This window comes from Pseudophryne corroboree, chromosome 4, assembly GCF_028390025.1.
Source record: "Pseudophryne corroboree isolate aPseCor3 chromosome 4, aPseCor3.hap2, whole genome shotgun sequence".
Taxonomy (NCBI): domain Eukaryota; kingdom Metazoa; phylum Chordata; class Amphibia; order Anura; family Myobatrachidae; genus Pseudophryne; species Pseudophryne corroboree.
The window spans coordinates 401,117,148-401,143,623 of NC_086447.1; the positions used below are offsets into that span (position 1 = coordinate 401,117,148).

The 26,476-nt window shown below is 42.9% G+C and overlaps 1 protein-coding gene across 1 annotated transcript in view; it reads left to right on the forward strand.

Moving 5' to 3' along the window:
- Positions 1-26,476, forward strand: part of LOC134911459 (isoaspartyl peptidase/L-asparaginase-like) — a 153,776-nt gene that overhangs the window by 94,650 nt on the left and 32,650 nt on the right. The window contains exons 4-5 of the mRNA XM_063919657.1: positions 3,534-3,652; positions 11,207-11,317. Of these exons, the coding sequence (XP_063775727.1) occupies positions 3,534-3,652; positions 11,207-11,317 (230 nt within the window). The remainder of the gene's footprint in view (positions 1-3,533; positions 3,653-11,206; positions 11,318-26,476) is intronic.

Sequence of the window (26,476 nt, forward strand, 5' to 3'; positions counted from 1 at the left end):
GTGGACCGGATGATAATGTTGCATCATTATATCAAGCAGTAAATTGACCTCCTTGACATAGACTATCCTTAATCTGTGGGGAAAGAGTATGGATATAGGGGAGCAATATAGAAAAAAAAATGTGTGTACCTTTGTCTTTGTTAAGAGACAGTTCTAACCAATCCATCTGAAATAAGTTTGAGACTCTGGGGTGTAGAAGGGTGAGATTCAAGATGTCATTGGATACCCATTGGGACAGAATGGTTTTCTTTGCAGCTGCTGCAATCTTTGCCAATAATTGGCGGGCACCCTTGGGAAGACCTGGTAAGCCAAATGTTGACATAATATCCCAGATGGCCCATTTCTAAATGTGGTGGTTATATATGTGTGTGTAACCAAAATCTCTGTACTTCCCCACAGGTCCACATACAATGCATTAAATAAACATCTGGTTGGAAGCATGTGAAGCAGTAGAGATTCCAGTGAGGATTCTCAGTTTGGGTGTAAAATTGGCGTAGTGTAGTAGCTTCTATTGCATTTCTACATTTGATGCAGAGATTAGTTGCTTATTAAGTCTTACGAAAGATTTAAGTATACTTTTCAGAGGTATGGTGGGAAATGTGGAGTGCCATTTAGCAATTCGAACTGATTCAGAGTTGAGGTCTTTTACACAGAGTATGTAGCCATAAAGCATGGAGGTAGTAAACATCATATTAGAGCACTGAGACAGCAATCGTACAAGCAATGTTTCTTTGATGACGAGGGGAGTCGGGGTATTAAGGTATTGACATAGCTTTGAATTTGAAAACAAACAAAGAGATCCGAAGATGAGGAAATTTTCCTTGTAGGTGAGTATAAGAATAAACAGCCATGTTGTATGGGTTCAATGAGTTGATGGATATAACTAAGTCCCTGTGGCCTGCAAGCAGCAAAAAAATTGTGTCAAAAAAACAGCAGTAAATCCAGGGTTATGAACAATTGGATAATAATGAGGAGATGCTAAAGGGGAGATTAATTTTGGCTCATGCACGCCTCCAGGCCAAACATGTAGTATAGAGCAATAGATTTTGGGGTAACTGCGGTGGAAAAACTGAGGGGTGAGAGTGTAATAAACTGACTAGAGGGACATCCATGCTATAGAAGCTTTCCAGTAAATGCATTTGTACTGTTCATCTGATTAATTGCATAGCAGTACTTTGCTGCCAGTGCATAGGATCGAAGACAGTGAAGATTAATGCCACCTAAAGCAGGTGGTTGTATAAGAAATTCTGGGCTTTTTGCCTGCCCAAATGAATTTGTTGATAGCTTTGTTCAAGAGTTTAAGATCTGAGTCTAGTGGGAGTAATGGGAGCATCTGAAAATAAATATAGAATCCTGGGGAAAGATATAATTTTAATTAATTGATACATACCAAGGTATGAGAGTCGGAGGTGTTTCCATTTTTCGAAGTATATAAGAGTTTATTGTATTATAGTGGGATAGTTGGCCAAGTATTATATTAAAGGGCGTGGTGTAATACAGATGTGGTCACGTTCATTGTGGCTACATCTTGCCACAATCGTGCCTTGTTAGGCATGACCATGTGCATGTCTGCGTGCCTAGTCATTCTGAGAGTGCCCATTTAGTGCTGATGTAGCCATGATGAGCGTGGCTACATCTGTATATATAGTAGGACTAAATATATTAAAGGGGTTTTGGCCTATTCAAAGGGAAGGGAAATGTTCCATCCATTAGTAACTTTAGGGTGTAACGCTAAAGCCTCTGTTTTATCATAATTTATCAGAAAACTTGATACTATGTGAAAATACTGTAGGATGGTGAGTAATTTGGGTATCATTGAGTATGGATTCTTAATGTAGAGATGTAGCCACACTCATCGTGGCTACAGCTGTTTTAAATGAGCACTCATGGCATGGCTAGGCATGCCTGTGTCTAGCCATGCCGAGCTGAGGCAATAGCCACTCCCATTCATGCGAATGGGGTGCGTTTGCATCTAGGAAGTGTGCTCACCCCAGATGTACACGTGGTCATGCCTAACAAGGAGCAATTTCAGTAAAATGTAGCCATGATGAGCGTGACTACATCTGTACAATAACAAGTCTTCAGTGTATGCCGAGACCTTGAGGGTAATTTCTCCAATGGTCACCCTTTGCCATTCCATACACTGGAGAAACATGCAGATTAGAGGATCCATGGCCAGATTAAATAGCAGAAAAGATCATGAGCAGCCTTAGCTCATGCCTTGGCATAACCTAAGTGAAGGGGTATTTAGGTCATTGACTGTGAGAAATGCAATAGGGGTGTGATTTATCAATCTAACTAATTTCACAAAATCCAAGAGAAAATGCTGCAAATGGAAGATACTTAATAGGTGAGACCATAACACTCTGTTAAAGGCCTTGTCGACATCACAACTGACCAGGAGTGTATGTGTGTCCCCTCCCTGGTGAGTTTTGGTTAACACTGCCACCAAGTGAAGTACATTATGCACCTAGTTCCTGCTCTTCATGAATATCGTTTGCGAGGGATTTATTATATTTGGAAGGAAAAGTTGTAGACAATGGACAATAATTTCAGTAAATAGTTTAAAGTCCTGGTTGAGCAGAGATATAGGACTATAAGATCAAGTTAGGGTGGGGTCCCTACCAGGTTTTAGCAGTAGGATGATACGAGCCTAGTTAAAATCTTGTGGTGTCTTGTACCCCTTTAATATAGACTTATAAAAAGGAACTAACTGAGGCATCATATTGGGAGCCAATAGTTTGTAATACTCGGTTCTTAGGCCATCTGGACCAGGGGACTTGCTGTTGGATAATGACTTAATGGCCAAGAAGACCTCCATTTCTGAAACAGGTGCTGTCACAGAATAAATGGCCTCCGCAGAGAGGGTTGGTAAATTAGCTTCCTTTAAAAAACGCATCTCAAGGATAGGGTTATCCTCTGGAGCAGAGTATAAGTCAGAGTAATATTTTAAGAAGGCATCTGCTATGTCCTCGGTATGTTGCAAGGGCCCACAAGGACTCTGAAGGGATAGAATGCAAAGGGATGGTCTCTGGTTCCTTACCACACGTGCCAGTAATTTGCCTGCATTATTTCCCCGATGAAAATAACAGTATTTCTGATAGCCAAGATGATGTTGGGCTCTTTCAGTGCATAACGTGATATATAATTGCTTGTTAGCCAGGTAAACTTGATATGTCATGTCAGTATCTGTATGCAGCATGTCAGCATAGCATTGTGATAGATTTGTACTTAGAGTTAAAAGACGTGCGTTAAGTTGGCGTCGGTTACTGGAAATGTAGGCCAGCAAATTACATCTTTACACTGGTTTAGATGTTGCCCAAAATAACGCTGCATCATCTATATGAACAATGTTGTTGTTGACGTAATTAAGAAAGAGTTGCTCCATGTTTAGCTTGAAATCTGGGGAGATGAATAGATAGGAGGAAAACCTCCAATGAAAAGAGGAAACCTTAGGGGGAGTTAGTTGCCTAGTAATATTTGTTAAGTATTTTTTTTGTGTTTTTATTGTATGTATTGTATATTTTTCTTAGGATGCATGATACGGTTGGAGCAGTAGCTATTGATTCAGAGGGCAACCTTTCCTGTGCCACATCTACTGGCGGAATAACAAATAAAATGGTTGGACGTGTTGGAGACTGTCCAATTATAGGTATGACACATTAAAAAAAATAATAATAATAATAATAAAATGTGAAATGCAGCAGAGGAACAAATTATTAGAAAACTACAGTAAAAGAATATACATATATATGATTCTGTGTATGCACTTAATGGTGACACAACATAACTAACAGCAACTGATTGAATCATGCATCCTATAATTTGGAGGAGGCTAGCATGCTATTTTACACCCACTAGAGTGGTTCAAGTAATTTATTAATTGTACTCTCTTTTTAATGGTTGTCATGTCAATAAGAAGTTACAAACATTAGAGAGTGTTACTAAGTATAACACTATATCTATTATTTGCATCAGAAAAAGTATGCAAAAATACAAAGTACACAATACAGATATGTCCTCCATCATTGTTGCTGCAGTCACGTTAAACTGCTCTTCTAGTTGCACTTAGGGGGTAAGTCAGATCTGATCGCAGCAGCAAATTTGTTAGCTAATGGGCAAAACCATGTGCACTGCAGGTGGGGCAGATATAACATGTGCAGAGAAAGTTAGATTTGGGTGGGTTATTTTGTTTCTGTGCAGGGTAAATACTGGCTGCTTTATTTTTATACTGATATTTAGATTTCAGTTTAATCACCCCCCCACCTAAAAATTATTTGCATGAAGCTGCAGTAATAATTGTCAAAACCAACAAAGCATTGAAATTCTTTGACTTCATTTGGAGCATGCCATTCCTGAATTGCCATGATCATGGCAGGTGGAAAAATAATATATGGCCAAAGATATGGCCATGTAACAGTTAGGTTCCTGGTGCTCAGAACAAGGGAGATGTTGCGTAGTGAGTCCAGAGCACCAGAACGTGATGCTGAAATAAGGTGTGGTGTGGAAATAGCCCCTAGCACCCTACCTCCATTGTTTCACCCGTGTGGTCAGTTCACGCCTGAGTGACTATGGTTTCTTGGGCCCACGGCAGCCGCGTTTGAAGGGCGGATTAGGTCTGCCCAACTCCGATGCCCCCCAGGTCTTAGAGTGAGACAAGGCATGAACCGAGACAGGATAATAACAAGGGGACCTCTAACTAAAGCAAACAGAAGGCTAGGGACTACTAACAACCCTAAAACTAAATATATGTGCGGCACGCCGCCAAAGGAAAAGAACAACAAAGGAAATGCTGTCCACTCTCCGACACAATACTGTTGTGTACCGGCGGTGACAGCATAAGCAGAACCCTCTGCAAAACACCAGTAACAAAATATAACCAAAGAATACTGCGGCCTAGGCCGACGGACGCGGCAAAGTCGCTACTCACGAAACCGGTACCAATACTGGCAAACGGACAGGAACCCCCAATGTAGCCGACACAGACTCTCAGAACTGGAGGACAGGCAGAATCCCAAACGACAGACCGGTGGACACCAAGAAGCCAGATACTCGACCAGGCACAGACAAAGCCACAGGACTTCTGGACAGGAACGCTTCACGGCAGCACACGGGATCAGACACTGGAACCGACACTGGAACCGACACTCGAAGCAGCTAGACAGACACTGCTAGACAGGAGCTCAGGAACTGGCAGGGACTAGCTCAGAACTCAAGAACTCTGCGTCTGTGAATTGCACTGAGCGTCTGTGAATTGCACTGAGCCAGAATATAACAGAGTCCTAATTAATTATGTCGTGCAGCTGCCCTGCTGCACAACTGAGAGGTGCAATCAACAGACAGGTGAGGCTGAACACATGGGAACAAGCTGCAATCACACAGACTCACCACCGGCAGCAAACAAGAGTCTTCTCAAACCAGAGCAACGGGAAATCCTGGCCTGCAAGACAACTATAAACATAGAATAGGAATGAACCACTACATGTGGTTCATAACAGTAACCTCTCCTTAAGGGTGAGATCCGAACACCCCATGACACCCACGGGGAACATAAACAGAAGTATAACATAAAATACATAACCAAAATGCAAAACAGGAACGAGCCACAGCCGTGACTCATAACAGTAACTTTAAGGATTCTTGTTCAAACAAAATATTTTGATAAACCGATAAAGAATGTTGGCATAGATGGTCCAAGAAAATTCAGACATGTGTCCTGTACTCCAGAAGGTACTGTAAATACTGTACACCAGTTGGTTATCCAAGTTAACTATTATGAACTGTCTGAGAAGGCTGTTTTTGACTACCCACATGGTCAAGTTTGGCATAGATTCTTGCCACTGATACTGTAATATCTAATAAAAAAAATATTTGGTGGGTAGCAGAGATCCTCTTTTCTTAAAACATTGGGGATTCCCTCATCCCTCTTTATAGCTCCCTACACAGCAATATTGTGTAGCAAAATTGACAATTTGAAGCTAACCTTAATAGTGCTTCTTGAGCTAGCTACATCATCAATGACCACCAGGTTCCCTGAGCTTTATCTACTCACCCACAGAATCTACTCCAATAAATGGTCAACTCTTGAATCCATGTGTGGATCCTCATGTCACTTGGTGTTTTGTTAATGTTTCAGCCTTCTGACACCTACACAAATTCTTCTCAGATCCTGTGAGCTGAAGCTTCTAGCCTGTTCAGTCCATGTTGGTTTCTAATCAGTGTTGTCATGTCAACTTCTGAAGCACCTGAGTCCAGTCCTGATACACCATCACCTGATAACTGGATTTATAGATCAGCTGGACCAAGGCATGCATTACCATTTCCTAGTGTGCCACCTGAAGGACATATCCCAACACCTCTTACCATCCTTACTCTCCCCCTACTTCTGTTACAAAAATTCCTTTACTAACCTATATATTTTTCCTCAGCTCAATTATTTATCAAATCGCTTAAGACATCTCTGTTATGTGTGTACCACTTATGTGTGCACTATCCCTATTCTCTGTTACAGTCATTCCTTCTATCACAAATCATGCATTCCTTGCATACCTATAATCCTGCCAACCTATCCACATATCCCAACTGAATAATCTTATTTTCCTTTGTGCTCTCTGCAAAACCAAATATGTGTGCAATAGACTGTCCTCTCTTCATGAACTTTCCATTTCTAACAACTTTCACCTCCTCACCATCAACAAAACCTGATCTCTTCTGGCACCAGCTCTCATGCTGCATTCTGCTACAGGGAACTTGACCTATATAATACACAAAACTAGCAGCCCATAATGTTATGGGATTCTAATTGCTTTTTCTTTGCACCTTCTGGGTCATCGCTCATAGGCCTTCTCTTTACATTTACTCTTTTCAGGTACTGTGAACTCCATTTATCTCTTCTACCCAGCACAACTTCAAGTTGAAATCATCTGTCATCCTCCTAGTCCCCTCTCCAAATTAATTGATAATTTTGCTGCTTGGATTTCCCACTTCCTTTTTGTATTTTCAATCACTTCTCTGTATGTTGTCACTGTCTTTATTGACAATCCCATAAATGATGCTGTCTCTAGATTTCTCTCCATCTATTTTTCGTTTTAGCTCACAGTGTATTCTTCTCCTGCAACCTATAGTGGTCTCCCTCTTAAGCTTGGTTTATCCTGTCTCTTCTCCAATTCACCCTTCCTTCTCTATGACTACCCCTTATATTTGTTCAACTTCTCTCCACTTTCAGAACCACATGCATCACTTAAATCACACAGCAATCATTATTTTGACGCCGTTGAAACTGCCTTCTTTTCACATTCCAACCAAGAACTTCCTTGTCTAGCCAAAATCTGAGTGTCTCCCTATAAAACCACATTATCACCTGCTTTTTTGCTGCATTGGCCACAACAGTTAGCTTTCATTAGTCCAATTCCAAAAATAATTCACATCTCTATATGCTCTCACTGAGCATCAATAAAGTAAATCTTGTATCCCTGTCTCTATAATCAATTGTAAGTTAAGTCTCATATTTCAAACCAGTCTACCAATCTCCACTGCCTCTTCATCACCTTTAATTCCTTCCTCTGCCCTCCTCTTCTTTAGCTCCTTTCCTCCCTTACCAACCATGACTTCATCATAAATTTTCCCTCCAAACTCTTTACAGTACCATCTTCCAAGAAATGCCTCCTATTACGCTCCTCTCAGTACAGATGGTGTAATGGTTAGCATTACTGCATCACAGCACTGAGGTCATGGGTTCAATTCCCATCATGGCTCTAACCATGAGGAGTTTGTATATTCTCCCTGTACTTGCGTGGGTTTCCTCCGGGCACTCCGGTTTTCTCCCACAATCCAAAAATATATACTGGTAGGTTAATTGGATCCATTGCAAGCTCCACTGGGGCAGGGACTGATGTGAATGGCCAAATATTCTCTGTAAAGTGCTGCAGAATATGTGTGCGCTATATAAATAACTGGTAATAATAATAAAATACCATCTCAGTGACTCTCTATAGAACCAACTTTGTGCTCTTTTATACTGGTCTTTGGAAATAAAGTCCATGCTCTTCTTTGATCTTCTCTCCACTATACCTTACCAGTTGATACTATATCCTCTTAATGTTTCCACTCCATCTGTCCTAATGCATGTCCATCTGTCCACTTCATCCAGCTCTTTAACCTTGTCCCACTTGTTTTACCCATCCTTAGGAATTCTTTCTCAGCCTGACTCCTTTTATAACTACTCCCCAATAACTTTTCTGCCATTCTTTTTTTAAATAAATCAGGATGCTTGTCTATAGCTACCTTTTCCAGCTTCCTCCCTCTCAATACCTTATGATTAAAACCATTTTGGTATTCATTACCTCCAATCCATATAACTTACTTTTACTAAAGTCACCAAAAATCATCTTTAGGCCAAGTCCAGCGGTTACTACTTCTATCTCATGTTCCAGGACATCTCTATGAGTTACAGTATTGAGAACCACCCAATAATGACACACGAAGTATTAAATGTCTCCAGGACATCAGGAGGATCCACATGCATCTGTTCAATCTGTTCATCCTTAATATTGTCATTTTGACACAGAGAAATTTATAACAATTGGCCATTGCATTCCAGTACGTGCCATCTACCCATTCTCTGGAATTCCATGATGTATCTGGGACCTTGTTGTAAGTCTGTTAGGGTGGCCTCCATAGTGGGATTATCAAATTGCAAAATATGGAATAATTTAGAAAATGGTGTTTTCTTTTAGAAAAGAGGTTGCTCAAGCTAAGGAAACACCTCTCAGGAGATAAACAGTATCCTATTTTCAGAGAACCAGTGGAGTAGATGAGATACTTCATAAAAAAAAATAAAAAAATCATTGGATACACATACACTTATAATCTACACCTTGGCTCCATAAACAATCTATTGTTAACCATTCCACCATACTCTCCAATGCTTGAAAGGTTATTAAACCATTTTTCTCACCTTAATTCTTCTAAAACTATGGATGATGCGTTTCACTCATTGTCAACAGTGGGACTCCATAATAAAATGAAAAACCCTCCTCATTGGTGCTGACCAGTGTAGAGAATGGGAGTACAGCAATAAGTGTCCTAATAACCCCATTCTGGTAGCTAGAGACATATTGCTTGAAAGAGAGGCGTCCCATGACCTGTGGTCACCAAAAAATGTTACCATGTACTATAAAAACATTTTCCATAGATGGCAGATAGAAGTAAATGTGACATGTTAACCCATAATGGCACTTGCACAATTGGCGCACAATTTGTGAAAGAGGAGGGCACATTATTCCCTATGTTCCTCATGCTTGCCAAAATACACATGGGGCCTCATTAGTAGTTATTTTCAGATGGTCACCAGACACTGACAGAAATACAGATTTCTGCAGATGAAAGCGCCTAATGTCCATACCCCATTTTTTGACAAATAAAAACAGTGATCCCCTTGTCATATCATAATGTGCTGTTGTATGTATTCTCTTTAATAAAAATGTTTGTGCTCCTATTGTATATTATTTATACATATAGTCATTATTTAATTAAATACAGTGATAATTAACATAAAAACAATGTATTTTCATGTTCAAGAACAGATTTTGCTATTTTGTCTGATCCATGGAAATAAACAACACTGCAGTGTTGGCCCAATATATGACTTGTGTTAAGAGAATATTGAGTGGGATCCCCACTAGTCTTCTGTTCAATGCAGGGGTTTGTGCACGTGCAAACAGAAACACATGCTGTCCATTGATTCTATGCTGGCTGCCGCAACCACCATCATTAGAATTCGCACTTGAACCAGCCTCATGCTAGGTGCAAAAGATCCTTCAGAAATAGGCATCCCTTCCCTGTAGGCATAACTCAGAGTCACACAGAGCCTTTGAGACATGCCCACTGGCTTCTCATGACACTCCCATAAGTCACGATGGTTGCGTGCCATCATGTTGTCACCAGTCAGTTCATGTCCCCAAAAGCCCAATTTCATGGAAAGACAGAACCAGACAAATTCCATCCAACTGAGATTACAATGGACATATTTCTAAAAGCGTAAATTCACTTTTTGGCATGTGCTATATTCAAAACCTCTCTATTTGCCTCTGTGATCAGAAATCTGTGCAATCAGCCCCCTAATCAGCAAATTTGTAATATGGCCCACCTAGGTATGGATGGTTTAAGACCCCAGATATTATGGAGGGAAGGTATTAGAATGCAAACCATAGTCATTCATCGTTATTGCATTGTGTTTATGAAGATATCTATACTGATCATCCTGTACATTTGGTAGCCTAGGTTTATATGGCTACAGTCCTCCAATATTCTAAATAAGAGTAACTTCACTACAGATCTATCTATCTATCTATCTATCTATCTATCTATCTATCTATCTATCTATCTATCTATCTATCTATCTATCACTCTATCTATCTATCTATCTATCTATCTATCTATCTATCTATCTGTCTACCTGTCTGTCTGTCTATCTTTGACTCTTTATCTATTGTCCATCTATCTCTCTAGTATATTAAAAGACAAGCATATTTACTCTGATTTCTGACATTTGGTAAAGACCGCCTGTGGCTTGTAAATGCTTCAATTAAATCTCCATATTAAAAAAAACTTGATTTCTGCCAAAATTATTTGACTATCAATTAAGTTCTGCCAAGCATAGAAAGAATCTGGAAATACATCACAATTAAAATCCTGTCCAAAAGTACTGTAGTTTGCTTTTTTTTTTTGTTTTTAATTGCTTACTGCTACCTCAAAATATGTTACATGAACAGTTGCCAATGTAAATGTGGAAGAGGATTGCTAGTAAATTTGCAAATGCTTTGTATCTTTTCACTATAATTATTTGGCTTTGGATACATTTGTTGCCAGAATTGTTTTTACACATGTTCAAAAAGTATTGAAAACAACATTATTATGGATTCATTTAACAGAGGAAATCTTTCAGTAATCGGCATTATTAAAATATGTGTTATAATGTAATTTATTTTTTCCATAGTTAGAATAAACACAAATAATAATGACTTCTGAAACTAATGCAACCTGTTCAAACATGGATGCATCAGACGTGCTTGTTGTTCTGCTGTGCGTTCTTTCTAGAAGTGTCTTCAAAGGAAATGTTATATTTGTAGCATGTAAGGTTTTTTTTATATATATCTATTGGTATATCTTAATTATTTTAAAAACGTTAATGTCATTTTCTTGCAAGGCTCTGGTGCATATGCAGATAATTTTAGTGGCGCTGTATCGACAACTGGGCATGGAGAATCCATTATGAAAGTTACACTTGCAAGACTTGTACTTTTTAATATGCAACAAGGTAAGGGTAATAATTCTTTATTTCTATAAAGTCAACATATGAAATACCCATTTATGTGCATACATGTATATTTATGCATATACACATACAGTATATGCAAAACTTTGGGCCATCCTATTGTATACTGGGTATGTTTCTCTAAGTGACTTCTAAAGGTTTTAAACATAAACTTGACATATTTATACACATTTAATGCATAATTACTAAATATTTACTGAATCTGAAAGAGTTTTAAAAAAGTTATTTGAATATTGCATTTGCAACAGCTTAAGTACCAGAAGTTTAATAATACTTTATTGAGGCCTCAAAATGTAACTGACTACTTAGGTTCACCATTACGTCAGGGGAATAATGTAACCATGTACTCCGAAAATGAGCTCCTCTCAGAATATTGTCTACTTTCTAAAATCATGGAGCAACTGGATAAGGCCTTGAAAATAAAGAAAATGCATTTTTATAAAATAGGAGATGATTTATCTAAGTGCTTCCTGTTTGAAATTTCCTCTAATTTTAAACATTCAGTAGTATAGGGTACCACCATTCTTGTAGTACCATGCAGAAAAAAAGGCAGGTGTACATTAATAATTCTGATATGCAAAACAATTATAATTAATTCTACAATTAACATGGAGTATGAATGAGGTTTTTAGCACATGTTGGCCAGAAATGCATGTCTATCCACCACATCAAACTGAGAAACTAGACAATCAGCTCCAATATGTAAATTAACAGTTAAGATCTGATTAGCTGGTGCCTTTATCACCTTGCTCATATCACTGGTTTATCACTTCCTTATGCCTTCTCCAGGTTAATACATCTGCTCCTGAATCCCATCAGATGGGTCCCTAACATCACTAATACTAACACATTATATCAATTTATCAAAGAATTAATAATGCCAGCAAAATAATTAATGTTCATCAATGCTTGTTCTTCTCTTCTATAACAGTTTTATAGAATCATCTCATAGTGTCTATAAGCTTTGTTGTAGGTTATTGTTACTTGCTCAGTGTCACCAGTGTGGGTATTAGGGCAAAGGCCCAGGAAGTAGGGTTAGGCATTCCTGTGGGTTAGGGTTAGGCACTAGGGGGATAGTTAGCCATAACTGCCATCCCCCAAAATTTAGCCCTAGCTGTCACCACCCTAGATTTAGCTCTAGCCACCACCAGATGAGGGTTAGGGTAGGAGGGGAGGTTAGTGCACTTACCCCCAAACGTGTTATGATTCCCGGTTACAGGATGCCAGGGTCAGTCATGTGACCCTAATACCAACACCGATATTTACCTTTGGGATGTGGTCTGTCAGTGTCCCGGCGCCGGTGTCCTGATCGGTTACGGGATTTTGGCGTCGGTCACATGACCGCTGGCATCCCTACTGCCGCAATGCCAAATGCATCCCCCTTATATATTGGCAGCTGCTTACAATACTTTTCTGCATTGTATTTTCAAAGTACTGTAAGTGCAAATTTGAAAGGGGCATGTTTAAACTCAAATCTAAATTGAAATCTAGAAATAAAGTTGCCCTGTAGTTGTGGGTTACATGCAAAATCAGCCAGCATTTACCTTGCATGAAAAATGCATTGAAATGCAATATTGCCATGGTGTAAAGTTGCTTGATTTTATTTTCTTTGCTTCCAACTCAGAATCAGCACTCAGATTCTCATACAAAATGTCAACAACTTAGTATATTTGCTGCATTACAATGTGATTATTTAAAATAATATAATAATAATAATAATCATCATCATCATCATCCTCTGTAATATAATACTCCATCACCATGAAATGCAACATATAGCAAAAGAGTTTAATACAACAAATCTGGGGAAAGGGCATGTTGCTCAAAAATGTCCTTTAATTGCAACGTTAATGATCTGACCACAGTGCATTGCTATAGCTATGTTTTACATCCTATTGATTAGTTCAGTTGGTTTTGGATTTTTTTAGAGAAATCATAAAAACAGCTAAAATTACAGACTTTTGGCCTATATTTGGGGGTCATTCTGACCTAAATGCTCACTGCAGTTCTTCGCAGTGCAGCGTTCATGTCAGAACTGCGCATGCGCTGATGGCTGTCGTTGCCTAGCGATCGCCTCTGCCTGATTGACAGGTAGTGTTATGAGTCACGGCTCATTCCTGTTTTGCATTTTGGTTATGTATTTTATGTTATACTTCTGTTTCTGTACCCCTTGGCTTTTATGGGGTGTCCAGAGTCCACCCTTAAGGAGGGGGTACTGTTATGAACCACAAGCAGTGGTTCATTCCTGTTTTGCTTTCTGTTCATGAATTTTATGTTATATTTCTGTTTGCATGCCAGGATTTCTCGTGTACTGGTTTAGAAGACTCTTGTTGGCTGCCGGTGGTGAGTCTGTGTAACTGCAGCCTGTTTTCTATGTGTTAAGTCTCACCTGTCAGATATTTGGTCATTATGTGGTGAGTCTGTGTACTGCAGTCTGGCTCTTGTCTGTGTAGCCTCACCTGCCAGTATTTTGGCCATTACCTTGTGCCTGGCTTCCAGCCATCCTGATTGGGGCGTGCTTTTCTTATTACCCAGCTAGCCCTGCAGTTCAGTGCTGGTGATAGAAGTTTGTTATGGTACCTGTATGTTCCAGTTCTTGATTAGTTTCCTGCAACCTTGTTCCTGGTCCCTGTCAGCAGCTTTCAGTGGAGCCTGTCTTCCTGCCTCTGGTGTGTTCCTGCATCCAGCTTGTGTACTCCAGTGTCCTGTGTCCATTTTCCAGAGTACGGTCTGAGGGATCTTTCCTGCTGTCCTCTGAGTTTGTCTTCCAGTGGAGTGGTCTGGTGTCCGAAGCCTCAGGGTTCCGGTCGTTTCCTGCACGCACCTTCCGTGGTGTCGTGAGTAGCTGCTCTGCCCCACCTTACGGCTGAAGCCGTATTATCCTAATTCACTTGCCGTTGTGTTTTCTGCGGAGGTTCCAACACTGTTGTCCTTGCTGAACTATGACGGATTTGTATTTGGCATTTGGGCAGCGTTACTTTGGTTACGGTTTTTCTTGGCAGCCGCACCGCACATAAATGAGTTTATTATTTTCTGTGGTTTCTCCTTTCGCTTTTGTGTCTGTCTTAGTTATTTTGCCTCTTGTTCTCTCTCTGTCTCGGTTAACGCCTTGTCACCAACTAAAACCGGGGGCGTCGGAGTTCGGGCAGACCTAATCTGCCCATTCAAACGCGGCTGCTGTGGGCCCAGGAAACCATACTCACGCAGGCATTAACCGACCACTGGGGAAGGACAACGGAGTCAGGGTTTTCCGTTAGGGGTTGCTGCAAATCTCAGTCCAATTGCAGCTTCACGCATCTGTACTTGGAACTCTCCTGGTGCCACCGAATCTCCTGGGTTCCAAGTATGCAAAACATAACAGTATCACCTGCCATACAACAAAACCCAAAACTAAACAGAGTAGTTTTCTTTTTTGGTAGAATCCAGTCCAGTCCAGAATCCAGTCCAGTCCAGAATCCAGTCCAATCCAGTTTAGTCTTGTCCAGTCCAGAATCCAGTCCAGCCTTGTCTTGTCTAGTTCAGAATCCAGTCCAGCCTTGTATTGTCTAGTTCAGAATCCAGTCCAGCCTTGTCTTGTCTAGTTCAGAATCCAGCCCAGCATTGTCTAGTTCAGAATCCAGTCCAGCCTTGTCTAGTCCAGTCTTGTCTGTCTAGCCTGAAATTTTACTGTGCCAACTATGCAAGCCCTGCAGGCATCTCTCTCAGCCCTGAACTCTGCTTTCAGTGCCTTGAAACCTGAGTGGCTGGAAGTTTTGCAGCAATCCTTAAAGCAACTGCAAAACCTTTTGACCAAAATTTTGCTTATCCTGACCAAATTTGTTGAGAATTCATCTATCTCTAAAGAGACTCTGGCTCACAATAATGTGACAAGAGAATCCTCAGATTGGGTTGGAGAGAAAAGGTTAAAAGTTTTCTGCGGCCCAAGCTCTCAGAAGAGGAGCATCGAAGTCACAAAAACTTAAATTTATGCCTATATTGTGGGGGTTTAGGCCACTATCTGCAGACCTGTGGGTTGCGGAAGCCAAAGCGTGGTGACAAGTCCTGCCCCCTGGCCAAGTTGAGTCAGGATTCAAGACCTACTCCTGTCTCTACTGTGGCAGAGGTACTTGTCATGAAACCCACACTAAAAAGCACTCTGTCCTATAATTGGGGTCCTTGGGCTAGGGAGCCCCATTATAGATTCAGGAATCAAAGTAGAATGTTTCTATCATCTTTTGAATTTCCTGTTGAATCAGAGTTGCAAACCCCCTTAGTCGAATCTCAAGTTCCTGAAGTGGTGCCTGATGCCCAGGGTCTAGGAGCGGTGCTTGATGCCCAGGGTCTAGGAGTGGTGCCCAATGCTCAGGGTCTAGGATGGGTGCCCGATGCTCAGGGCATAGGATGGGTGCCCAATGCTCAGGGTCCTGGAGCGGTGCCCGATGCTCAGGGTTCTGGAGCGGTGACCAATGCTCAGGGTCCTGGAGCAGTGCCTGATGCTCGGGGTCCTGGAGCAGTGCCTGATGCTCAGCATCCTGGAGCAGTGACTGATGCTCAGGGTCCTGGAGCGGTGCCTAATGCCCAAGGTCCTGGAGCAGTTCTTGATGCTCAGGGTCCTGGAGCAGTGCTTGATGCTCAGGGTCCTGGAGCGGTGCCCGATGCTCAGAGTATAGGAGCGGTGCCCAATGCTCAGAGTCCAAGAGGGGCTTCGGATATAATGGTTAAGGTTTCAATCCAAGAAGGGGTCTCAGAAGCTGTTACCCCAGGTAGGTACTTGAAAGGTGCAACCCCAGAAAGGATATCTAAAGCCATAGCTCCAGAAGGGAACTCAAGAACCACAACCCCAGAAGGGATCTTTGAAGCAATATCCCCAGGTGGGGTCTCAAGAGGCACAGCCTCGGGAGGGTTTCTAGAAGTCACTTCCTAAAGAAAGGATTCAAGAGGCATAGCATTAGTAAAGGATCTGAAGATCAGAGCTTCAGCAAAAGTCCCAGAGGCCACAACCCCAGGAGAAGTCTCGATAATTATTGACCCAGAGAGGGAGTCCGATGGTCTGGTTTCCGAGAGACGGAGTCCGATGGTCCGGTCCCAGAGAGAGAGATTCCGATGGTCTGGTCCCATAGAGAGAGTCCGATGTTCCGATATCTGTGAGAAAGTCTGATGTTCTGGTCCCAGCGAGAAAGTCCAATGTTCCAGACCCAACGAGAGAGTCCAACATTCCGGACCCAGCGAGAGAGTCTGACGATCCGGTCCCAGCGAGAGAGTCTGATGATCCGGTCCCAGCGAGAGAGTCCGACGAACCAGTCCCAGCAAGAGAGTCCAACGATCCGGTCCCAGCAAGAGAGTCAAAGGCCACTGCCCAAAGGGGGTTCTGAAGGCCACTGCCCCAGAGGGGGTTCTGAAGGCCACCGCCCCAGAGGGGTTTCCGAAGGCCACTGCTCCAGAGGGAGTTCCGAAGGCCATCACCCCAATGGGTTTCCCAAAGGCTACCACCCCAGAGGGGTTCTTGAAGGCCACCACCCCAGAGGGGTTCCCAAAGGCCACCGCCCCAGAAGGGTTCCCGAAGGCCAATGACCCTGGTGAGGTTCGGAAAGTCACAGCATCGAGTAAGCTCTTTAGTGACTTTGTTACAGTAAAGCACTCCAGCCAGTCAGAACAAAAATTACAGCCTATTGCCATTGCTGCTGGATGTGCTTTCCTGTCTTCTCCCTACAGGATTCTCCTAAAGTTCCAGTACCTAGGGGAATGGAACCAATCTATGGTCTGTTCTCAGATTCTGAAACTGGTGAGATTTCTTATGTGCCTGGGCATTCTATTAGGAAAGGGAAGAATCATCTGACTGCTTGACCTATATATTTTGAAGACTTATTTGAGCCAGAGATTTCTTCCTTTCCTGGTATCTCCAAGCAAGCACAGGAGAAAAAGAAGAAGAAAAAGAAATAATTGCTGACTCTTGCCTTGTTGTTTATAAAAAAATATTTTTTTGTCTAGTGTCCAGTGGCCACCGTCAAGGGGGTGGTGCACTGTTACAAGTTGTTGCCACAGATTTTTTTCTGTTTTCTTACCATTGTCTGTTTATACCAGTGTGTCAGGTTTTTTTATGTATTCCTTGTTTTGGAAAACCTGAATTTTGGGGTCCTTTGACCCCTCCTCAAGGGGGGGTACTGTTATGAGCCACGGCAGTGGCTCATTCCTGTATTGCATTTTGGTTATTTATTTTATGTTATACTTCTGTTTCTGTTCTCCTTGGCTTTTATGGGGTGTCCGGAGTCCACCCTTAAGGAGGGGGTACTGTTATGAACCACAAGCAGTGGTACATTCCTGTTTAGCTTTCTGTTCATGAATTTTATGTTATATTTCTGTTTGCATGCCAGGATATCTCTTGTACGTGTTTAGAAGACTCTTGTTGGCCGCCAGTGGTGAGTCTGTGTAACTGCGGCCTGTTTTCTATGTGTTAAGCCTCACCTGTCAGATAATTGATAATTATGTGATGAGTCTGTGTACTGCAGTCTGGCTCTTGTCTGTGCAGCCTCACCTGCCAGTATTTTGGCCATTACCTTGTGCCTTGCTTCCAGTTATCCTGATTGGGGTGTGCTTTCCTTATTACCCAGCTAGCCCTGCAGTCCAGTGCTGGTGATAGAAGTTTGTTATGGTACCTGTATGTTCCAGTTCATGGTTAGCTTCCTGCAAGCTTGTTCCTGGTTCCTGTGAGCAGCTTCCAGTGGAGCCTTTCTTCCTGCCTCTGGTGTGTTCCTGCATCCAGCTTGTGTACTCCAGTGTCCTGTGTTCAGTTTCCAGAGCACGGTCTGAGGGATCTTTCCTGCTGTCCTCCGAGTTTGTCTTTCAGTGAAGTGGTCTGGTGTCCGAACCCTCAGGAGTCCGGTCGTTTCCTGCACGCACCTTCCGTGGTGTTATGAGTAGCGGCTCTGCCGCACCTTTTACGGCTGAAGTCGTATTATCCTAATTATCTTGCCGTTGTGTTTTCTATTGAGGTTCAACCACTGTTGTCCTTGCCAAACTATGTGATGGATTCGTATTTGGCATTTGGGCAGCGTTACTTTGGTTACGGTTTTTCTTGGCGACCGTGCCGCACATAAATGAGTTTATTATTTTCTGTGGTTTCCCCTTTTGCTTTTGTGTCTGTCTTAGTTAGTTTTCCCCTTGTTCTCTCTCTATCTTGGTTAATGCCCTGTCACCAACTAAGACCGGGGGCATCGGAGTTCATGCAGACCTAATCCCCACGTTCAAACGTGGCTGCCATGGGCCCAAGAAACCATAGTCTCCCAGGCATTAACCAACCACTAGGGAAGGACAATGAAGTCAGGGGTTTCCGTTAGGTGTTGCTGCATACCCCAGTTCTGTCGCAGCTTCACACATCTGTACTTGGAACTCTTCTGCTGCCACCCTATCTCCTGGGTTCAAAGTACAGAGAACATAACAGGTAGAGATGTTCACTGGGCGGGAGGGGGCGGCACGTTTTGTGGGCATGATCTGGCCAATGCAGGCATGGCCGGACCATGCGGGGGGTGGGCCGAAGCAGCTGCATGACATCACATGCAGCCGATGAGAGCCGGGCTTTGACGAGTATCTCCCAGCCAGCACGCAAAAGCTGCGCTGGCCGGGAGCTACTCCTGTAGTACAAAAGTAGCAATGCTTTTGTACTTCAGTGACGGGGCAGAGACTGACATGCGGGGCGGCTAGACCTGTGCTGGGCGTCTCCCCATATGTCTATGTTCCTGATCGTAGCTGTGCTAAATTTAGTACATCTACGATCAACTCGGCATGACCCCCTTTGTTCCTACAGTATTATTAACCTCAATAACATTAATTTTCACTCACTTCCAGTCAATTTTGACCACCGTACAGTTCACAATATTGGTTTCATCCAGTTTAGTCTAAAAGGTTGCACCGAGGTAGCTGGATGACTATGCTAAGTGACAGCAGTGGGTGGCACAAACATGTGACGCTTAAACTTCCAACATGGCACATCTAAGAGTGGCACTGCAGTGGCAGGCAGGACGGCAGTTTAATAAACTATACAAATAAAAAAACAGTCAGCAATGCAGCAAACAGCACATAAAGCAAAGAAAGAGGTGCAAGATGGAACTGTCCTTGTATATTAAACTGGACATGCACAGTTTAACAAACCGATTACTTCAGCGACAGGGACTGCTACTTCTGGCTGAAATTATTGGTTTGTTTGGGCCTCCACAAAACAAGCTGCCAATGGTCTCTGCATACACAAACTGGCTCTATATAAGCAAGATGATGTTATCATCAACATCATCCAATTTCTCATCCCCATCAGTGTGTACATACTCTTCTTAACAAAATAATATTTTGTCCCCACTGGAATCCACTGTATTAGGTGCCTCTGTATTTTGCGGACGTAATTGTCGATTAATGTACAGATGGAGCCGCACTCATCAAGTGTGGTTCCATCACATATGAATGCTCCCTGGCGTGACTAGGCGATCCATCTGCCATCGCACCGGGAGCACACAGAGATGCTCCCATTCAAGTGAATGGGTCATGTGTGCATCATGGATGCATGCTTGCCCCAGACGCGGCGGTAGGCGTGCCCCAGCAAGTGCTCCTAGGTACAGATGGAGTCACGATTAGCGTGGCTCCATCAATATTCCTCATGGAATTGGTAATTCATTTTGATGAACATTATCTTTTCCACATCTTGGGGAAGTAACCTCCTACACCGATCGTTGACAAGGTTCCTGGCTGGGCTGAAAACTCTTTCTGAGTACATATTAAAGGGTTGGAAACTTAAGTAAAGCAAAGCCAGTTTGTGCAAGGGCCTCCAAATTGACTTTTTTTCCTGCCAGTATTGAAACTGTCTGACATGCCTATTTGGATGCTACCACTGAAATAATCATCAACCATTCTTTGAATGGTGACCGTATCACATTCAGTGACACTAGACATGTCAGTAATTGAAGCAGCTTCCTCAGTCTGGACAGGATGTCAGAAGTTTTTCCTGACCGTGCCACTTGAGTTGACAATTTTCTCACCAACAGCTCTTTGTATCTCTGCAAATTTGTGCCCACATGAAAGAAAGACACAATGGGGGTCATTCTGACCCATTCGCACACAGCGCTCTTGGCTGCAGAGCGAATAGGTCAGAAATGTGCATGCACAGCAGATGCATTGCGCACGCTTGCCATTGCCCAGTGATGATCATCATCATGCAACGAAGCCGCCAGCAACAAATGTGTTCACAGCGGCGATCGCAAGAAAATGGACAGGCGGGAGGCGTTCCGGGGCGGATACTCACCATTTCCACCACTTTTGGGGAGTGGTAAGAAAAACGCAGGCATGTTCAGGCGAATGGAGGGCAGATGTCCGATGTCAGGACCGGGACCTTCATCGCTGGAGCCGTTGCACAGGGTAAGTAACTCTTACCCTGGTCTTGTTTTGAAGGAAACTATTTAGCATAGCAGGGCTGCACAAGCATTTGCAGCCCTGCTATGCTAAAATACACTCCCCTATAGGCAGAGGTTAGTTGATCGTACCAGCAGCAAAAAGTTGCTTGGTGCGATCAACTCGGAATGTGGGCCAATGTTTGAGTTAAGCCTAGGATCAAGTATAGTCGCCAAATATAGAGATCACATTTCAAGAGATTAATGACCCTTGAATCCTGGCAAAGCGAATGAGGTGATCGAACTACAAGTCCAACATACTTAGTGGAATTGCTCCATTTTAGCTCCTCCTTCACTTTCTCCAGCTGCTTTTGCAAAAGTCTGATTAAGGGAATGACCTGACTCAAGCTGGCCGTTTCTGAACTAATTTCACGTGTCATATTCAAAGAGTTTGAGAACCTTGCACAACACAAAAAATATTCTCCATTGCGCTTGACTAAGGTGCATTCCAGCTCCTTTCCTTATGTCATAGGTTTATGTGTAACTTTGGATGGCATTTTGCTGCTCCTCCATCTGCTGAAGCATATATAGGGTAGAATTCCCTCTCATTACTACTTATTGCTTCAGCTGATGGCAGGGCAAATTTAACAGTTCTTGCAAGTGCTGCAATCTTCTACATGCCCTTGCCGAATGGTGAAAATGTCCCAAAATTTTCAGTGCCATGGACAGCATCTCCTGCACACCCCTGACATTTTTTAAACCACCAAGTTAATTGTGTGAGCAAAACATGGGACATTTTGGAATTTGCCCAGATGTAAAGTTCTCACAATATTGGTTTTGTCAGATATTACAAATCCCGAGGAGAGTCCAAGTGGAATAAGCCATTTTGCAATGATTTTCCTAAGTTTTTCTAAGAGGTTGTCAGTGGTATGCCTCTTAGTGAAATCAGGGATACATAGAGTAGCCTGCCTCTGAATGAGCTGCCATTTGTGAGATGCTGCTGCTGCTCTTGGTTCTGCTGAAGGCAATACATCTACACAGTGGGCTGTCACAGTCATGTAGTTTTTATTTTGCCCTGTTCCGCTTGTCCACATATCCATTAACAGTTGGTACAATGACATTTCTGAGGACACTGATAATACTTTTTTTAATGTCCTTGTACAGACTGGGAATTGCTTTTCTAGTAAAATGGAATCTAGATTGGATTTGCTATTGGGGACACAATCCTCAATCAACTGTCTAAAACCCACTGCATTAATGGCAGTTACTGGACTAACATCTAATACCAGCATAGTTGTTATGGCATCAGTAATCCGCTGTGCAACTGGGTGACTGCTGTTATACTTAATCCCCCTTGCAAAGGATTGTTTAACAGTAAATTGTCTTCCTGGTCTTCATCTGGACAGCAGCAGCAAGAGATGTAGCACTCAAGGATGCTTCTGAGGAAGCCCGGAGAGGAGTCAGTCATGCTTACGAAATTGGATGCAGGACTACTTCCAATCATGACTGAGATTGCAGGTCCTTGGATCTCATAGAAGGGAGCAGCTAAGTGACACTGGACTGACTGTTATGTTTTTAGCCAAAGTTTTTGAATTTGACAAAATGACGTAACAGGGAGTATGTTCCTAGGTGGTTAAGGTCCCTACCTCTAATTACTATGGTTTTACAAAGGCTACAGATGAATTGACACTTGTCGCCTGGATTTGAGTAGAAATAATTCCACACAGAAGAGGTGGATTTTTTTGTCCTTTGTCCAGGCATGACAGTGGGCTTTTTCATATCATGGACAACTGTTTCCACTGGTGCTTGATTTACACAAACAACATCGTCATCAACATACTCATCATTAAATAAGAGTATAGTACATTGGAGTATAGCACCGGAAAAAAATAATATTTTTTTTATACAATGGGGGTCATTCCGAGTTGATTGTAGCTGTGATAAATTTATCACAGCTACGATCGTGATCATAGACATGCGGGGGGACACCCAGCACAGGGCTATCCTGGCCTGCATGTCACTGCCGCCCCCCCTTCAGAAGTGCAAAAGCATCGCCCAGCAGCGATGCTTTTGCACTTTAGGAGTAGCTCCAGGCCAGCGCACCTTTAGCGTGCTGGCCGGGAGCTACTCATCGCTCCCCGGCCCGCAGCGACTGCGTGTGATGTCACGCAGCCGCTGTGGACTGCCCCCCACACTGTCCGGCCATGCCTGCATTGGCCAGACCACGCCCACGAAACAGCGGCCAAATGCTGCCGTTCCGCCCCCACCCAGCGACCACCTCTGCCTGTCAATCAGGCAGAGGTGATTGTTGCAGTCCAACGGCCATCGGCCGTCTGGCATGCGCCGGCGCACTGCAGCGCATGCGCAGTTCCAACCTGATCGGCTGCTGTGCAAAAACGCACAGCACCAATCAGTTCGGAATGACCCCCAATATACAGTATTTAGCAATAACTGGTGCAGAGCACCCATAGATTGGCAGAGGAACCCTTTGTGTACAGCAAAGCATGGACCATCTACGGTGTCACAACATGTGTATGACTGACTACACTGTGGTCTGACCGGCAGTGTTACAGAAAATTGTTAGTACAGTACACTGGGGTTTAGCACCAATACATTTTATATATATATATATATATATATATATGGTATATTATTTGGCTGGTATATTATTTAACCCCTAGATTAGGAAAGGATCCCTTTATGTACAACAAAGCAGGGACCACCAACAGTGTCACTCACAATACGTGTATTATAGTACACTGTCTGTCTGTACACAGATTATATAGCAGCCCCGGAGAGAGTACCCCTGAACACAGCAGCCTCAGCCCCTTGATGGAACATAGCACCCCTGGAGGACACAGTTACCCCTTTAGCAGCCCCAGCATAAACAGAGCACCATTGGACAGACACTACAGTGATACTTCCGTTCACTACATCCACCACAGCCAGAGTGAAATGGTGCCAATCACCGGGGACCTTTATAGAATCCAAAACTCGTGAGAATCTGACCATGGGAGTATGACATTTTGCCTTTTTTTGGGATCTGAGTCAGATGGAAAAGCCGGAGCCTGACTCGGATCCCGGCTCGGATCACTAAGTTCGAGTGAGTAAGGTTCTCGGACTTGCTCATCTCAAATTAGTAGTAAATATTTTCTCAGTATGGTGATTCCAGTGTCATATATATGTCAGGTCCGGGTGTTTTTGTGAATCCGTTAACCCGGGACCAATCACAGGTGTAGGTGCTGGGGTATGAAGAAAGCAGGGAGGACGAAGAAAGTTCCGTTTCATATATTTATTAAAAATAACAATTCAGTAAAGAGTTAAATGACAAGTTGTTAATCATCATATTATACTGAAGTATTGCAAGAATGGCAGAAATAATATGCAGAATAAATCTCAAAGACAAATAAAAGAAATGTTCATGGAACTGTATATGAAACAAGCTGATGAATAAATGTTGAATTGTCCAAATATAAACAAGCTTTGATGCTGAACGGTAGAATGTGTTTAACTGGGTAATGCAGACATGAAGAAATAACTGTAAGGATTTGCAATGAAGTTTTGAGAGTTAACTGAGAGGCTGTGAAGAATTATCCTTGTTATGGTAACATAGAAAATAAAAGTACTTAATTGGGTTACTTGCGGGTTCCGGAGATCACTGTGAAAACTGTAGCAGATGACAAAGTGATGAACGGGTTAAATGCAGAGTAGAACAAACGAACAGCTGAGGGTAGTGGAATCCTCCAAACTTTGTATGGTTGAAGACAGGCAGACAAGGTAACCTCATGCAGGACTCTGGGAATCCAACTATTTCCAGTAGGTGTGCAATTAGCTGATAGCACAGCGGAGAGACGGTGGATCTTTAGCAGTGAAGGCTGCAGACGAACCTCTGGGAACGGAGGCGATATCTGGACCACGGGAATCACACAGGAATGCACGGAGAGAGCTCAGAGCTAGAGCACAGCGTTGATACAACAAAGCACTGGCCCAGAGTAACATAATCCCAGCCTATTTAAAGGCAGCACAAGCACGGGATTGGCTTACACCTGCCCACAGGTGTTTTCACAAGTGCTCTGTATTACCTATTTGGTCTCCAACATGGCCACCTCCTATACAGCAGACACACCGCAGTGCCTTAGGCCATTTGGTCCCCGCACTCACAGTTCCCAGACTCTGCATTACCTGTGCCACTGATCACGCCGCGTCCCCACACGGGCGCACAGCACCGCGAGCAACCGCACTGGCAACGGATGAACCCCAGAACCCGCAAAGGTGAGAGACCGGTTCGTGACAGTACCCCCTCTTCTACGGGTGGTCTCCGAACACCTTTGAACCTTGTCAGGATTTTTGGAGAAGTATTTCTGTACCAGTCTTGGAGCATGAACATCTTCAGAGAAAACCCAGGATCTCTCCTCCGGACTGTAACCCTTCCAGTAGACCAAAAACTGTAAACATCCAAATCGGGAACGTGAGTCCACAATCTCTTTAACTTCAAATTCCTCATTCTGCAAAGTGTGAACTTTAGGAGATTTGGACTGGGTAGTACGGAACTTATTGAGAATCAAAGGCTTCAGTAAAGATGTATGAAAGGCGTTAGGAATTCTCAAAGACGGTGGCAACTTGACTTTGTATGACACAGGGTTGAGTACCTTTACAATGGGAAATGGACCAATAAACTTGGGAGCAAATTTCTTAGAAGGAACTTTGAACCTGAGATTGCGCGTAGAAATCCAGATTTGGTCTCCCACTTTGTAATTCGGTACAGCTTTACGTTTTCTATCTGCAAAAGATTTATAACGAGCGGAAGTTTTGACCAAGGACTTACGTACACAACTCCAGATTCTAGATAGACGTTGAAGCTCTTGATCTGCTGCTGGAACCTCTAGGGCTGGCAATGGATGGAACTCTGGCACACGAGGATGAAAGCCGAAGTTAATATAAAAGGGCGTAGATTCTGAAGATGAATGGAAGAGATTATTATGAGCAAATTCTGCCAATGGAAGGTAGTCAACCCAGTCATCCTGTGAGGACGATATATATAGCCGGAGAAATGTTTCAAGGTCTTGGTTGACTCTCTCAGTTTGTCCATCTGTCTGAGGATGATATGCAGAAGAAAAATTCAACTTGACATTTAAAGATGAACAAAGCGACCTCCAAAACTTGGCCACAAACTGTGTTCCCCGATAAGAGATAATCTCTTGAGGAAGGCCATGCAACTTGAAGATTTCAGAGATGAACAATCTGGCTAGTAAAGGGGCTGATGGAAACCCAGTTAATGGAATTAAATGTGCCATTTTCGAAAATCGATCCACTATCACCCAAATGGTATTTCGCCCTTTTGATGGAGGTAGATCGGTCACGAAATCCATTGAGATATGAGTCCATGGTTGTTTGGGTATGGATAATGGATGTAATAAACCTGGTGGAGAACTTCTTGGACTCTTATGTTGGGCACATTTAGGACATGCTGCTATAAACTCTTGGACATCGGCTTTGAGACGTGGCCACCAATAAGACTGTTGAATAAATTTGAGAGTCTTTAGAACCCCAGGATGACCCATGAAGGAAGAGGAGTGAGCCCAGGTAAGCAGCCGTTTTTGAAGACTTGTGGCGACAAAGGTCTTGCCAGGCGGAGGAACTGAAGAGGTTCGAGTCATTAAAAAGGACGTAGGATTCACAATGGCTTGATTCGTGGTAGCATCATTTAATTCAGAAGAAGCAAAGGACCGTGAAAGGGCATCTGCCTTTTTGTTCTGAGACCCTGGACGATAGGTGAGCTTGAAATCAAATCGTG